The following is a 13,199-nucleotide window of genomic DNA, read 5'->3' on the forward strand; positions in this document are numbered from 1 at the left end:
TCATCAGAAGAGGGCATGTCCTCTTCTCATTACTACCATCAGGGAAGAAGTACAGGAGCCTGAAGATCCACACTGAATGATTCAGAAACAGTTTCTTTCCCTTCTCTATTAGATTTCTGAACTATCCATGAACACTATCTCAATATTCCTTTTTTCACTATTTATTTTACAATTTGTGGTCATTTTACATCTTTGCACTATATAAAAACAGCAAATTTCGCATCACGTAAAACAATTAATAATAAAGCTGATTCAATTTCTGGGGCCTCTGTTATTTGTGATGTACATAAATGACTTGGATGAAAATGTAGATGAGTGGGTCAGTAAATTTGCAGATGTCACAAAGATTGGTGGAGTTGTGGACAGTGTAGTGGGCCATCAAAGGATACAACAGAATATAGATCATTTGCAGATATGGGCAGAAAAATGGCAGATGGAGTTTAATCTGAGCAAGTGTGAGGTGTTTTTCTTGGGGGGGGTCAAACGTAAAGGGAAATCCAGTTAACAGCAAGACCGTTAACAGTACTCATGTACAGAGGGATCTCAGGGTCCTCACTTAACAGTGGCCATGCAAGTAAACAGGTGGCTAAGGTGGTGTATGGCACGTCTGTCTTCACTGAGTTTGATTTAGGAAGTCATGCAGCAATGTAAATTCTTGCTTGGGCAGCACACAGTATTGAGTGCAATTCTATTGACCGCAATACAAACAGGATGTCAAGGCTTTGGAGGGGGTGCAGAGTGGTTTCCTAGGATGCTGTAGGAGTTTGGACATACTCAGTTTGTTTACTCTGGTGAGCTGAGGCTGATAGAACCTGATAAAAGGTATAAAATTGTGAGAGGCAAAGATGGGGTAGTTGTCAATTACATGAGGGCATGCATTAAAGTGAGGGGGCAATTACTCACTTCTCCAAGTTAAATGCCATCTGTCATTTCTTGGCTCACTTTCCCAGTTGATCTAGTTCCTGTTGTAACTTTAGACAAAGTTCTTCACTGTCTGCTACATCACCGACACTTTCATCCAATGTGTCTGTCTTGTACACTGATCTCTACAACAGCCACTGTGGTCATAACACTAATTGCAGGCACTCACTGATTAGGCACTCAGGCTTGTACACAAATGATTCCAGTTACCTGACAGACGTTTGGAGGCCATTGAACCGCCAGAATATTCTTGGACTGCTGCTGGAACAGGTTGGAAATTCTGTAAAATGAGATTGAAACATTACTGGATCTGTGAGCTGGCTGCACGGGGAAGTGCTGATAGATAGAACAGCAGTTTATCATCACCACTGCTAGAACTGGCATTCACCAACGCTGATGTGGGTCCTGCACGACGGACTCTTACTCAGTCACCCTGAGATGGAACTGGGGCTGCTTTATCATTGTATCACTGAGGTACAGTGTAAGCTGGACAGATCATTTCAAAGTATAGCATATTGAGGCAGTAACAGAATGCAGAATGAAGTAGAACATCCAGAGAGAAAGTGCAGCGCAGACAGACAACGTCAAAGGGAAGGGTCGAGGTGAAGGTGGGAGTACAATCCGAACTGGCAGGAGAGATAGTGAAATATTTACATTCCCAAAGAGTACTGTACTAGTACAGATATCAATGTACTGGGAGGTGCTGAGGAAGAGGCTGAATGGGACTGAAAAAAGGACAGTTCTATGAAAGTACTGAAGAGCCATCCTTACCTCGGGTCCACGCGACTTCCCACAATGGTATCTGTGACCTCAACAGTATCAACTCCCCGACACAGTCCCTCAGTGATCCCCTCTCCTCCAGCACCCTGTATCTGTCACAACCACGGATTCAGCAGTGCAGCGGTTTTGGTAACTGTGCTCATGAATACGCACCTGTCAGCCAATTATTTCATTGTGACGATATTTAACTCCATTCTTTTCACTGCATTTCACTGCCAGTGTGCATTCAGCCTTGCCTAAGAAACTGGATTGTTGAGTCAAATGATGCCGAAGACTAGAAGTATTAATTTAATATTTAGTTACTTTTTTCAGCTGTAGTATTGGCTTCTCTTTACATTTGAGAGTTTTAGTTAACGGCCCTATTTGGCCTAGTATTTATTGTTTTCCTTTGCCTACAAATCTATTCATATTAAAGACTGTGAACTATTGACTGGTTTCAGAGCATCTCTCTCTGCACTTGGGCCGTATCTGAACATAGTGACAGTATCTCCACTAATACAATAGGAATGTTCAGGAGGCTTTTGCCAGCCACATGAACAGGCAGAATACTGAGGGATACAGATGGAACTGGATTCACACCGTGCTTGGCACAGATCTGGTGGGATGAAGGGCCTGTTCCTGTTCTACCTCTCTACTTCTCCTATGCTGCTACATCAAGAGATCTGCATGGACCTGAAAAACATCTCAAGGACAGATCTGCCCGTGGGCTTTAGGCTACCCCTGATGATGTCACTATTCTAGGAAGGAATTCCAGCAAATTGGGAACTGCTGGCAAGGTCACCAATGGAAATGCAATGAAATACGGGATTGAGCATGAGGCTAGAATTAGAGCAGCAAGTTTCAAATAGGAAACGGTCAGGTCAGGGAGGTTTGTGGAGAATTTTAGAAGTCTAGAGCAGATATCTCAGAGCAGGTTTGGATCAATGGGTGGACAAACCCCAGAACAAGTTAGGAAATGGCATGTTTACTGCATGTGAAGTATATAATCAGATGTGGCCTACAAATTACAATGAAAGATAGAAAAGCATGCCAAAACGGCAATGTTACAATTGTAACACGAGTGAATCTGCAGATGCTGGAAATAAATAAAAACACAAAATGCTGGCAGAACTCAGCAGGCCAGACAGCATCTATGGGAGGAGGTAGTGACAACGTTTCAGAGTTCTGATGAAGGGTTTCGGCCTGAAACGTCGTCACTACCTCCTCCCATAGATGCTGTCTGGCTTGCTGAGTTCTGCCAGCATTTTGTGTTTTTATTAATGTTACAATAGTCAAGGGGGATTTCAAAATGCAGGAAGACTGGGAAAATCAGGTTGGTGCAGGATTCCAGGACGATGAATCTTTCAAGAGTGTTTACAAGATGGCTTTTCAGAGCAGATTGTGGTTGAGCCCACAAGGGGATCAGCTATTGGGTGCTGTGCAATGAACCAGAATTGAGTAGAGAGCTGAAGGTAAAAGAACACTTGGGGAAAAGTGATCATAATACGATTGAATTCACTCTGAAATTTGAGAAGGAGAAGCTAAAGTCAGAGGCATCAGTATTGCAGTGCAGTAAAGGGAATTACAAACGCATGAGTGAGGAGATAGTCAGAATTGATTGGAAAAGAACACTGGCAGGGATGATGGCAGAGTAGCAATGGCTGGAATTTCTGGAAGGAATCTGGAAGGCACAGGACATATACATCCTAACAAGGAAGAAGGATTCTAAAGGAAATATGTCACAACTGTGGCTGACAAGAGAAGTCAAAGCCAACATAAAAGCCAAAGAGAGGGCAGAAAATAGAGCAAAAATTAGAGGGAAGTTAGAGGATTGGGAGGCTTTTAAAAGCCAATAGAAAGGAACTAAAAGTGCCATTAGGAAGGCAAGCTAGCCAATAATATTAAAGAGAATACCAAAAGTTTCTTCAGATACCTCAAGTATAAAAGACAGATGAGTGGCCATCAGACCACTGGAAAATGAGATGAGATTAGATTCAGCTTTATTGTTATTGTGCCAAGTACAGATACAAAGCCAGTGAAATGCAGTTAGCATCTAACCAGAAATGCAAAGAATTGTGTTATTTACAAAATAACTGTGAATAAAAAGTAAGTGCTGCAGCACACAAATATAAAAGTACTGAGACAGTACAATATGGGTGCAATACTGCTTAGCGCTGTGATGTGAGGTTCAGCAGGGTCACAGCCTCAGGGAAGAAACTCTTCCTGTGCCTGCTGGTGCGGGAGCGGAGCCTCCTGTAGTGCCTACTGGATGGGAGGAGAGTAAAAAGTCCCTGGTTAGGGTGAGATGCATCCTTGATAATGCTTTTCACCCTGCCCAGGCAGCGTTTATGGTAGATGTTCTCAATGGTGGGCAACTGGGTGCTGATAATCTGCTGGGCAGTTTTCACCACAAGCTAGAGTGCTTTATGGTCCGAAACGAGACAATTGCCATACCACACTGAGAGACAGTTGGTGAGTATGCTCTCAATGGTACAGCGTTATAAGTCTGTCAGTATCCTGGGACAGAGGTGAGCTTTCTTGATGCTTCACAGGAAATAAAGGCGCTGTTGCGCCTTTTTGATCAGGATGGAGGAGTTCAGGGACCAGGTGAGATCCTCGGAAATGTGGACACCCAGGAATTTGAAGCTTGATACACGCTCCACTACAGCTCCATTGATGTAGATGGGGACGTGAGTGTGGCTTCTAGCATGCCTGAAGTCCACAATGATCTCCTTGGTCTTCTGGGTGAGACCTCAGTGCCGCTATTAGCAAGCTGCAGACATTGCATCCAGACGGAGCCTTTATTGTTGCTGGGGACTTTAATCATTGCAACCTACGTACCAAGAATTTACCAAAATGTATCATGCACCACAAGGGAAATAAAACCTCAGATCATGTCTACACAAATGAGGCTGATGCTTACAAAGCCACTACCCTCCCCCACCTGGGACAGTCCGTCCATCTTTCATTTTTTCTGCTTCCCAAGTACAGCCCGGTCATTAAACGTGTGAAACCCACAATGAAGACTATTAGATCTGGCTGGAGGGTGCTGACTCTGTTCTTCAGCACCAATTCCAGCACACAGACTGGAGCACGTTTGCTGTCCTCGCCACCACAGACTCTCAGATTAACATCGATTTATATACCAACTCTGTCCTTGAGCACATCAACAAGTCTGTAGATAGAGTGACATCACAAAAACTATGCGGCTAAGGAGATGGTGCAGGAGGGAGTGCTTCATGTTTCTGGATTATTGGGCTTTGTTCCAGGGAAGGTGGGACCTGTTCTGACGGGACTGTTTGCACCTGAACTGGAGGGGGACTAACATCCTTGCGGGTAGATTAGCTAGCGCTGCTCCGGGGGGTTTAAACTAGGTTTGCAGGGGGAGGGTAACCAGAATGTTAGAGCAGATGGTGAGGTGGAGGAGGATAAAGGTCATGCGAGGACTGCTTGTGTGGATAGAAATCAAAGGTTTGTATGTGATAGAAATGTTCTCAGGTGTCAAACTGAAGAGACTGGGGAAGAGGCGGCTGGCTCACAAATACAGGAAGCTAGGAGACAGCGTGTGAGGAAGGATAGGCAGGTGATAGAGAAGGGACACGCTCAGACAAAAGGTTTGAGTTGTGTCTATTTTAACGCAAGGAGTGTTGTGAACAAAGCGGATGAGTTTACAGCGTGGATCAGTGCTTGGAGACATGATATGGTGGCCATTACAGAGACTTGAATGTCTCAGGGACAGGAATGGTTACTTCAAGTGCTGGGTTTTAGATGTTTCAGAAAGGACAGGGAGGGAGGCAAAAGAGGTGGAGGTGTGGCACTGTTGATTAGAGATAGTGTCAAGGCTATAGAAAAGGTGGACACCATGGAGGGATTGTCTGCGGAGTCTCTGTGGGTAGAGATTTGGAATAGGAAGGGTCAATAACTTTACTGGGTGTTTTTTATAGGCCGCCCAATAGTAACAGGGATATTGAGGAGCAGATAGTGAAACTCCTGGAAAAGTGTAATAATAACCCAGTTGTTGTGATGGGAGATTTTAATTACCCAAATACTGATTGGCATCTCCCTAGAGCAAGGGGTTTAGATGGGGTGGAGTTTGTTAGGTGTGTGCAGGAAGGTTTCTTGACACAATATGTTGATAAGCCTACAAGAGGAGAGGCTGTACTTGATCTGGTATTGGGAAATGAGCCTGGTCAGGTGTCAGGTCTCTCAGTGGGAGAGCATTTTGGAGATAGTGATCATAATTCTATTTCCTTTACAATAGCATTGGAGAGAGAGAGGAAAAGACAAGTTAGAAATGTGTTTAATTGGAGTAAGGGGAATTATGGGGCTATCAGGCAGAAAATCGGAAGCTTAAATTGTAAACAGATGTTCTCAGGGAAAAGTATGGAAGAAATGTGGCGAATGTTCAGGGAATATTTGTGTGAAGTTCTGCAGAGGTACGTTCCAATGAGACAGGGAAGTTATGATAGGGTACAGGAACCATGGTGTACAAAGGCTGTAATAAATCTGATCAAGAAGAAAAGAAAAGGTTCAGAGAGCTAAGTAATGTTAGAGATCTAGAAGATTATAAGGCTAACAGGAAGGAGCTTAAGAAGGAAATTAGGAGAGCCAGAAGGGGCCATGAGAAGGCCTTGGTGGGCAGGATTAAGGAAAACCCCAAGGCATTCTACAAGAATGTGAAGAGCAGGAGGATAACCATATAACCATATAACAATTACAGCATGGAAACAGGCCATCTCGGCCCCTCTAGTCCACGCCGAACGCTTACTCTCACCTAGTCCCACTGGCCCTCACTCAGCCCATAACCCACCATTCCTTTCCTGTCCATATACCTATCCAATTTTACTTTAAATGACAATACCAAACCTGCCTCTACCACTTCTACTGGAAGCTCGTTCCACACAGCTACCACTCTCTGAGTAAAGAAATTCTCCCTCGTGTTACCCATAAACTTCTGCCTCCTAACTCTCAACTCATGTCCTCTTGTTTGAATCTCCCCTACTCTCAATGGAAAAAGCCTATCCACGTCAACTCTATCTATCCCCCTCATAATTTTAAATACCTCTATCAAGTCACCCTCAACCTTCTACGGTCCAAAGAATAAAGACCTAACTTGTTCAAACTTTCCCTGTAACTTAGGTGCTGAAACCCAGGTAACATTCTAGGAAATCTTCTCTGTACTCTCTCTATTTTGTTGACATCTTTCCTATAATTTGGTGACCAGAACTGTACACAATACTCCACATTCGGCCTTAACAATGCCTTGTACAATTTTAACATTACATCCCAACTCCTATACTCAATGCTCTGATTTATAAAGGCCAACATACCAAATGCTTTCTTCACCACCCTATCCACATGAGATTCCACCTTCAGGGAACTATGCACCATTATTCCTAGATCACTCTGTTCTACTGCATTCTTCAATGCCCTACCATTTACCATGTATGTCCTATTTGGATTATTCCAACCAAAATGTAGCACCTCACACTTATCGGTATTAAACTCCATCTGCTGTCATTCAGCCCACTCTTCTAACTGGCCTAAATCTCTCTGCAAGCTTTGAAAACCTACTTCATTATCCACAATGCCACCTATCTTAATATCATCTGCATACTTACTAATCCAATTTACCACCCCATCATCCAGATCATTAATGTATATGACAAACAACATTGGACCCAATACAGATCCCTGAGGCACACCACTAGTCACCGGCCTCCAACCTGACAAACAGTTATCCACCACTACTCTCTGGCATCTCCCATCCAGCCACTGTTGAATCCTTTTTACTACTTCAATATTAATACCTAACGATTGAACCTTCCTAACTAACCTTCCGTGCGGAACCTTGTCAAAGGCCTTACTGAAGTGCATATAGACAACATCCACTGCTTTACCCTCATCAACTTTCCTAGTAACCTCTTCAAAAAATTCAATAAGATTTGTCAAACATAACCTTTCACACACAAATCCATGTTGACTGTTCCTAATTAGGCCCTATCTCTCCAGATAATTATATATACCATTTCTAAGAATACTTTCCATTAATTTACCCACCACTGACGTCAAACTGACAGGCCTATAATTGCTAGGTTTACTCTTAGAACCCTTTTTAAACAATGGAACAACATGAGCAATACACCAATCCTCCGGCACCATCCCCGTTTCTAATGACATTTGAAATATTTCTGTCAGAGCCCCTGCTATTTCTACACCAACTTCCACCAATGTCCTAGGGAATATCCTGTCAGGATCCGGAGATTTATCCACTTTTATATTCCTTAAAAGTGCCAGTACTTCCTCCTCTTTAATCATCATAGCTTCCATAACTTCCCTACTTGTTTCCCTTACCTTACACAATTCAATATCCTTTTCCTTAGTGAATACGGAAGAAAAGAAATTGTTCAAAATCTCCCCCATCTCTTTCGGCTCCACACATAGCTGTCCACTCTGATTCTCTAAGGGACCAATTTTATCCCTCACTATCCTTTTGCTATTAATATAACTGTAAAAACCCTTTGGATTTATCTTCACCTTACTTGCCAAAGCAACCTCGTACCTTCTTTTAGCTTTTCTAATTTTTCTTAAGATTCCTTTTACATTCTTTATATTCCTCGAGCACCTCATTTACTCCATGCTGCCTATATTTATTATAGATCTCCCTCTTTTTCCGAACCAAGTTTCCAATATCCCTTGAAAACCATGGCTCTCTCAAACTTTTAACCTTTCCTTTCAACCTAACAGGAACATAAAGATTCTGTACCTCAAAATGTCACCTTTAAATGACCTCCATTTCTCTATTACATCCTTCCCATAAAACAGATTGTCCCAATCCACTCCTTTTAAATCCTTTTGCATCTCCTCAAAGTTAGCCTTTCTCCAATCAAAAATCTCAACCCTGGGTCCAGTCCTATCCTTCTCCATAATTATATTGAAACTAATGGCATTGTGATCACTGGACCCGAAGTGCTCCCCAACACATACCTCCGTCACCTGACCTATCTCATTCCCTAACAGGAGATCCAACACTGCCCCTTCTCTAGTCGGTACCTCTATGTACTGCTGCAAAAAACTATCCTGCAAACATTTTACAAACTCCAAACCACCCAACCCTTTTACAGAATGAACTTCCCAGTCTATGTGTGGAAAATTAAAATCTCCCACAATCACAACCTTGTGCTTACTACAAATATCAGCTATCTCCTTACAAATTTGCTCCTCCAATTCTCGCTCCCCATTAGGTGGTCTATAATACACCCCTATAAGTGTTACTACACCTTTCCCATTCCTCAATTCCACCCAAATATTCTCCCTAGATGAGCCCTCTAATCTATCCTGCCCAAGTACTGCTGTAATATTTTCTTGGACAAGCAATGCAACACCTCCTCCTCTTGCCCCTCTGATTCTATCACACCTGAAGCAACAAAATCCAGGAATATTTAGTTGCCAATCACACCCCTCCTGCAACCATGTTTCACTAATAGCTACAACATCATATTTCCAGGTATCAATCCATGCTCTAAGCTCATCCACCTTTCTTACAATGCTCCTAGCATTAAAATAGATGCATTTAAGAAACTTAAATAAGACTTGAAAGAATAGGATCTATCAAGTGTGACAGTGGGAAAGTGTGTATGGAACCAGAGGAAATAGCAGAGGTACTTAATGAATACTTTGCTTCAGTATTCACTATGGAAAAGGATCTTGGTGATAGTAGTGTTGACTTGCAGCAGACTGAAAAGCTTGAGCATGTAGATATTAAGAAAGAGGATGTGCTGGAGCTTTTAGAAAGCATCAAGTTGGATAAGTCGCCGGCCCCGGATGAGATGTACCCAGGCTACTGTGGGAGGCGAGGGAGGAGATTGCTGAGCCTCTGGTGATGATGTTTGCATCATCAATGGGGACGGGAGAGGTTCCAGAGGATTGGAGGGTTGGAAATGTTTTTTCTTTATTCAAGAAAGGGAGTAGAGATAGACCAGGAACTTATAGACCAGTGAGTCTTACCTCAGTGGTTGGTAAGTTGATGGAGAAGATCCTGAGAGGCAGGATTGATGAACATTTGGAGAGGTATAATATGATTAGGAATAGTCAGCATGACTTTGTCAAGGGCAGGTCGTGCTTTATGAGCCTGATTGGATATTTTGAGGATGTGTCTAAAAACATTGATGAAAGAAGAGCAGTAGATGTAGTGTATATGGATTTCAGCAAGGCATTTGATAAGGTACCCCATGCAAGGCTTATTGAGAAACTAAAGAGACATGCGATCCAAAGGAACATTGCTTTGTGGATCAAGAACTGGCTTGCCCATAAAAGGCAAAGAGTGGTTGTAGAGGGCTCATATTCTGTATGGAAGTCGGTCACCAGTGGAGTGCCTCAGGGATCTGTTCCGGGACCCTGACTCTTTGAAATTTTTATAAATGACCTGGATGAGGAACTGGAGGGATGGGTTAGTAAGTTTGCTGATGACACTAATGTTGGAGGTATTGTGGACAGTGTGGAGGGCTGTCAGAGGTTACAGTGGGACATTGATTGGATGCAAAACTGGGCTGAGAAGTGGCAGGTGGAGTTCAACCCAGATAAGTGTAAACTGGTTCACTTTGGTAGGTCGAATACGATGGCAGAATATAGTATTAATGGTAAGAGTCTTGGCAGTGTGGAGGATCAGAGGGATCTTGGGGTCCGAGTCCATAGGACTCTCAAAACAGCTGTGCAGGTTGATTCTGTGGTTAAGAAGCCATATGGTGTATTGGCCTTCATCAATCATGGAATTGAATTTGGGAACAGAGAGGTAATGTTGTAGCTACATAGGACCCTAGTCAGATCCCACTTGGAGTACTGTGCTCAGTTCTGGTTGCCTCACTACAGGAAGGATGTGGAAGCCATAGAAAGGGTGCAGAGGAGATTTACAAGGATGTTGCCTGGATTGGGGAGCACGTGTTATGAGAATAGGTTGAGTGAACTCTGCCTTTTCTCCTTTGAACGATGGGGGACGAGAGGTGACCTGACAGAGGTGTATAAGATGATGAGAGGGATTGATTTTGTGGATAATCAGAGGCTTTTTCCCAGGGCTGAAATGGTTGCCACAAGAGGATACAGGTTTAAGGTGCTAAGGAGAAGGTACAGAGGAGATGGGTAAGCCTAGTAATTTCTAGGACAGGGACATGTTCGGCACAATTTTGTGGGCCGAAGTGCCTGTATTGTGCTGTAAGTTTTCTATGTTTCTATAGTCGCTGTCTTGCTTTCTTTAGGACTGCATCGATATGTTGGGACCTGGTTAGGTCCTCAGAGAACTTGACACCCAGGAACTTGAAGCTGCTCACTTCCGATCCTTCTATGAGGATTGGTATATGTTCTTCCGTCTTACCCTTCCTGATATCTAAAATCAGCTCTTTCATCTTACTGATGTAGAGTGCCAGGTTGTTGCTGCGACACCACTCCACTAGTTGACATATCTCGCTTCAGTATTACAACAGAATAAAGGGAATTACAAAGGCACCAGAGAGGAACTTACCCAGGTGGAATGGAGGAGGATATTGGTGGGGATGATGGCAGGTCAGAGATGGCTGACGTTTCTAGGTCTAGTTCACAAAGCGCAGGATAGATGTCCCACAGAAGTAGTTTCTCTCTAATGGCAGGGCTAGGCAACCATACTGACAAAGGAAGTTAAGGACTGCATAAAAGCCAAGGAAATGGCATATAAGGTAGCAGAAGTGGTGGGAAGTTCATTGATTGGGAAGTTTTAAAAATCCAATAAAAGGCAACTAAAAAATCTATAAGAAGTGAAAAGATGAAATATGAGGGCAAACTAGTCAATAATATAAAACAGGATACCAAAAGTTTTTTTCAGTTATATAAAGAGTAAAAGGGAGGGGAGATTTGATATTAGACCCCTGGAAACTGATACTGGTGAGATAGTAATGGGGGACAATGAAATAGTAGATGAACTTAATAAGAACTTTGCATCTGACTTCAATGCAGAAGACACTAGCAGTGTTCCAGAGGACCATGCGTGTCAGGGAGCAGGAGTGAGTGTCATTGCTATTACAAAGGAAAACAAACTAGGCAAACTTAAAGGTTTTAAGGTGGATAAGTCACAGGGACCAAATGGACTACATCCCAGAGTCCTGAGAGAGGTTGCTGAAGAGATAACAGATGCATTGGTCATGATCTTTCAAGAATCACTTGATTCTGTCATGATCCTGGAGGACGGGAAGATTGCAAATGTCAGTCCACTCTTTAAGAAGGGAGAAGGGAAATTATAGGCCAGTTAGTCTAACCTCAGTGATTGGAAAAGTGTTGGAGTCTATTATTAAGGATGAGGTTTTGAGGTACTTGGAGACTAATGATAAAATAAGTCAGAGTCGGTATGATTTCTGTAGGGGAAATTTTGCCTGACAAATCTGTTCTTCGAGGAAGTAACAAGTAGGGTTGACAGAGAAGAGGCAGTGGATTGGATTTTCAGGTGTTTGATAAGGTACCACTGTTGAGGCTGCTTAACAAGATAAAATTCTATGGTATTACAGGAAAGATACTGGCATGGATAATGCAATGGTTGGGCAAGCAGGAGGCAGCAAATGGGAAAACAAGGGGCCTTTTCTGGTTGGCTGCCAGTGACTAGTGGTATTCCTCAGGGGTCAGTATTGGGACTACAGCTTTTCACATTGTTTGTCAGTGATTTAGATAATGGAATTGTTGGTTCTTTTGGCAAAGTTTGAAGATGATATGAAGAAAGGTGGAGGGGTAGATAGTCTTGAGGAAGCAATGTGATTGCAGAAGGAATTAGATAAATTGGAAGAATGAGCAAAAAAGTGACAGACAGAATACAGTGTTGGAAAATGTATGATAGTGCATAAAGGACTATTATCTAAATGGGGAGAAAGTTTGAACGTCAGTGGTGCAGAGGGACTTAGAAGTCCTCGTGCAAGACATCCAGAAGGTTAATTTACAGGTTGAGTCTGTGGTAAAGAAGGCAAATGCAAGTTTGGCATTTTCAAGGGAAATAGAATATAAAATCAAGGAGATAATGCTTAATCTTTATAAGACCCTAGTCAGGCCTCACTCAGAATATTGTCAACAGTTTTGGGCCCCATATCTTAGGAAGGACATGTTGTCATTGGAGAGAGTCCAGAGGAGCTTCATGAAGAGCTCTGCCACAGACTGCAGTGGAGACCAAGTCCATGGGTATATTTAAGGCAGAAGTTGACAAATTCCTGATTGAAGGCAGGTGTATGGGGGTGAGTGGGATCAGCCATGATGGGATGGTGAAACAGATTTGATGGGATGAATGGCCTAATTATTTTGGTCCTTTGGAAACTGAAGTCACCTGGACTAGATGGTGTAGACCTCAAGGTTGTGGAAGACTGTAGAGGCATTGGTAATGATCTTTCAAGAGTCCCGAGATTCTGGAATGGTTCCAGAAGACTGGAAGATTGAATATGTCACTCCACTCTTCAAGGAGGGAGAGAGGCAGAAGAAAGGAAACAATAGGCTTGTTAGTCTGATCTCAGTAGTTGGGA

At 42.9% G+C, this 13,199-nt stretch overlaps 1 protein-coding gene across 3 annotated transcripts in view; it reads right to left on the bottom strand.

Annotated features, from left to right (window-relative positions):
* The window catches only part of LOC140728691 (uncharacterized), a 265,890-nt gene that overhangs the window by 111,265 nt on the left and 141,426 nt on the right, over nt 1-13,199 (bottom strand). For all 3 annotated transcript variants that reach the window (XM_073047654.1, XM_073047653.1, XM_073047652.1), the window contains exon 3: nt 1,132-1,201. In XM_073047654.1, the coding sequence (XP_072903755.1) occupies nt 1,132-1,201 (70 nt within the window). The remainder of the gene's footprint in view (nt 1-1,131; nt 1,202-13,199) is intronic.

The sequence above is a fragment of the Hemitrygon akajei genome, chromosome 6 (genome assembly GCF_048418815.1).
Source record: "Hemitrygon akajei chromosome 6, sHemAka1.3, whole genome shotgun sequence".
In the NCBI taxonomy this organism is placed as follows: domain Eukaryota; kingdom Metazoa; phylum Chordata; class Chondrichthyes; order Myliobatiformes; family Dasyatidae; genus Hemitrygon; species Hemitrygon akajei.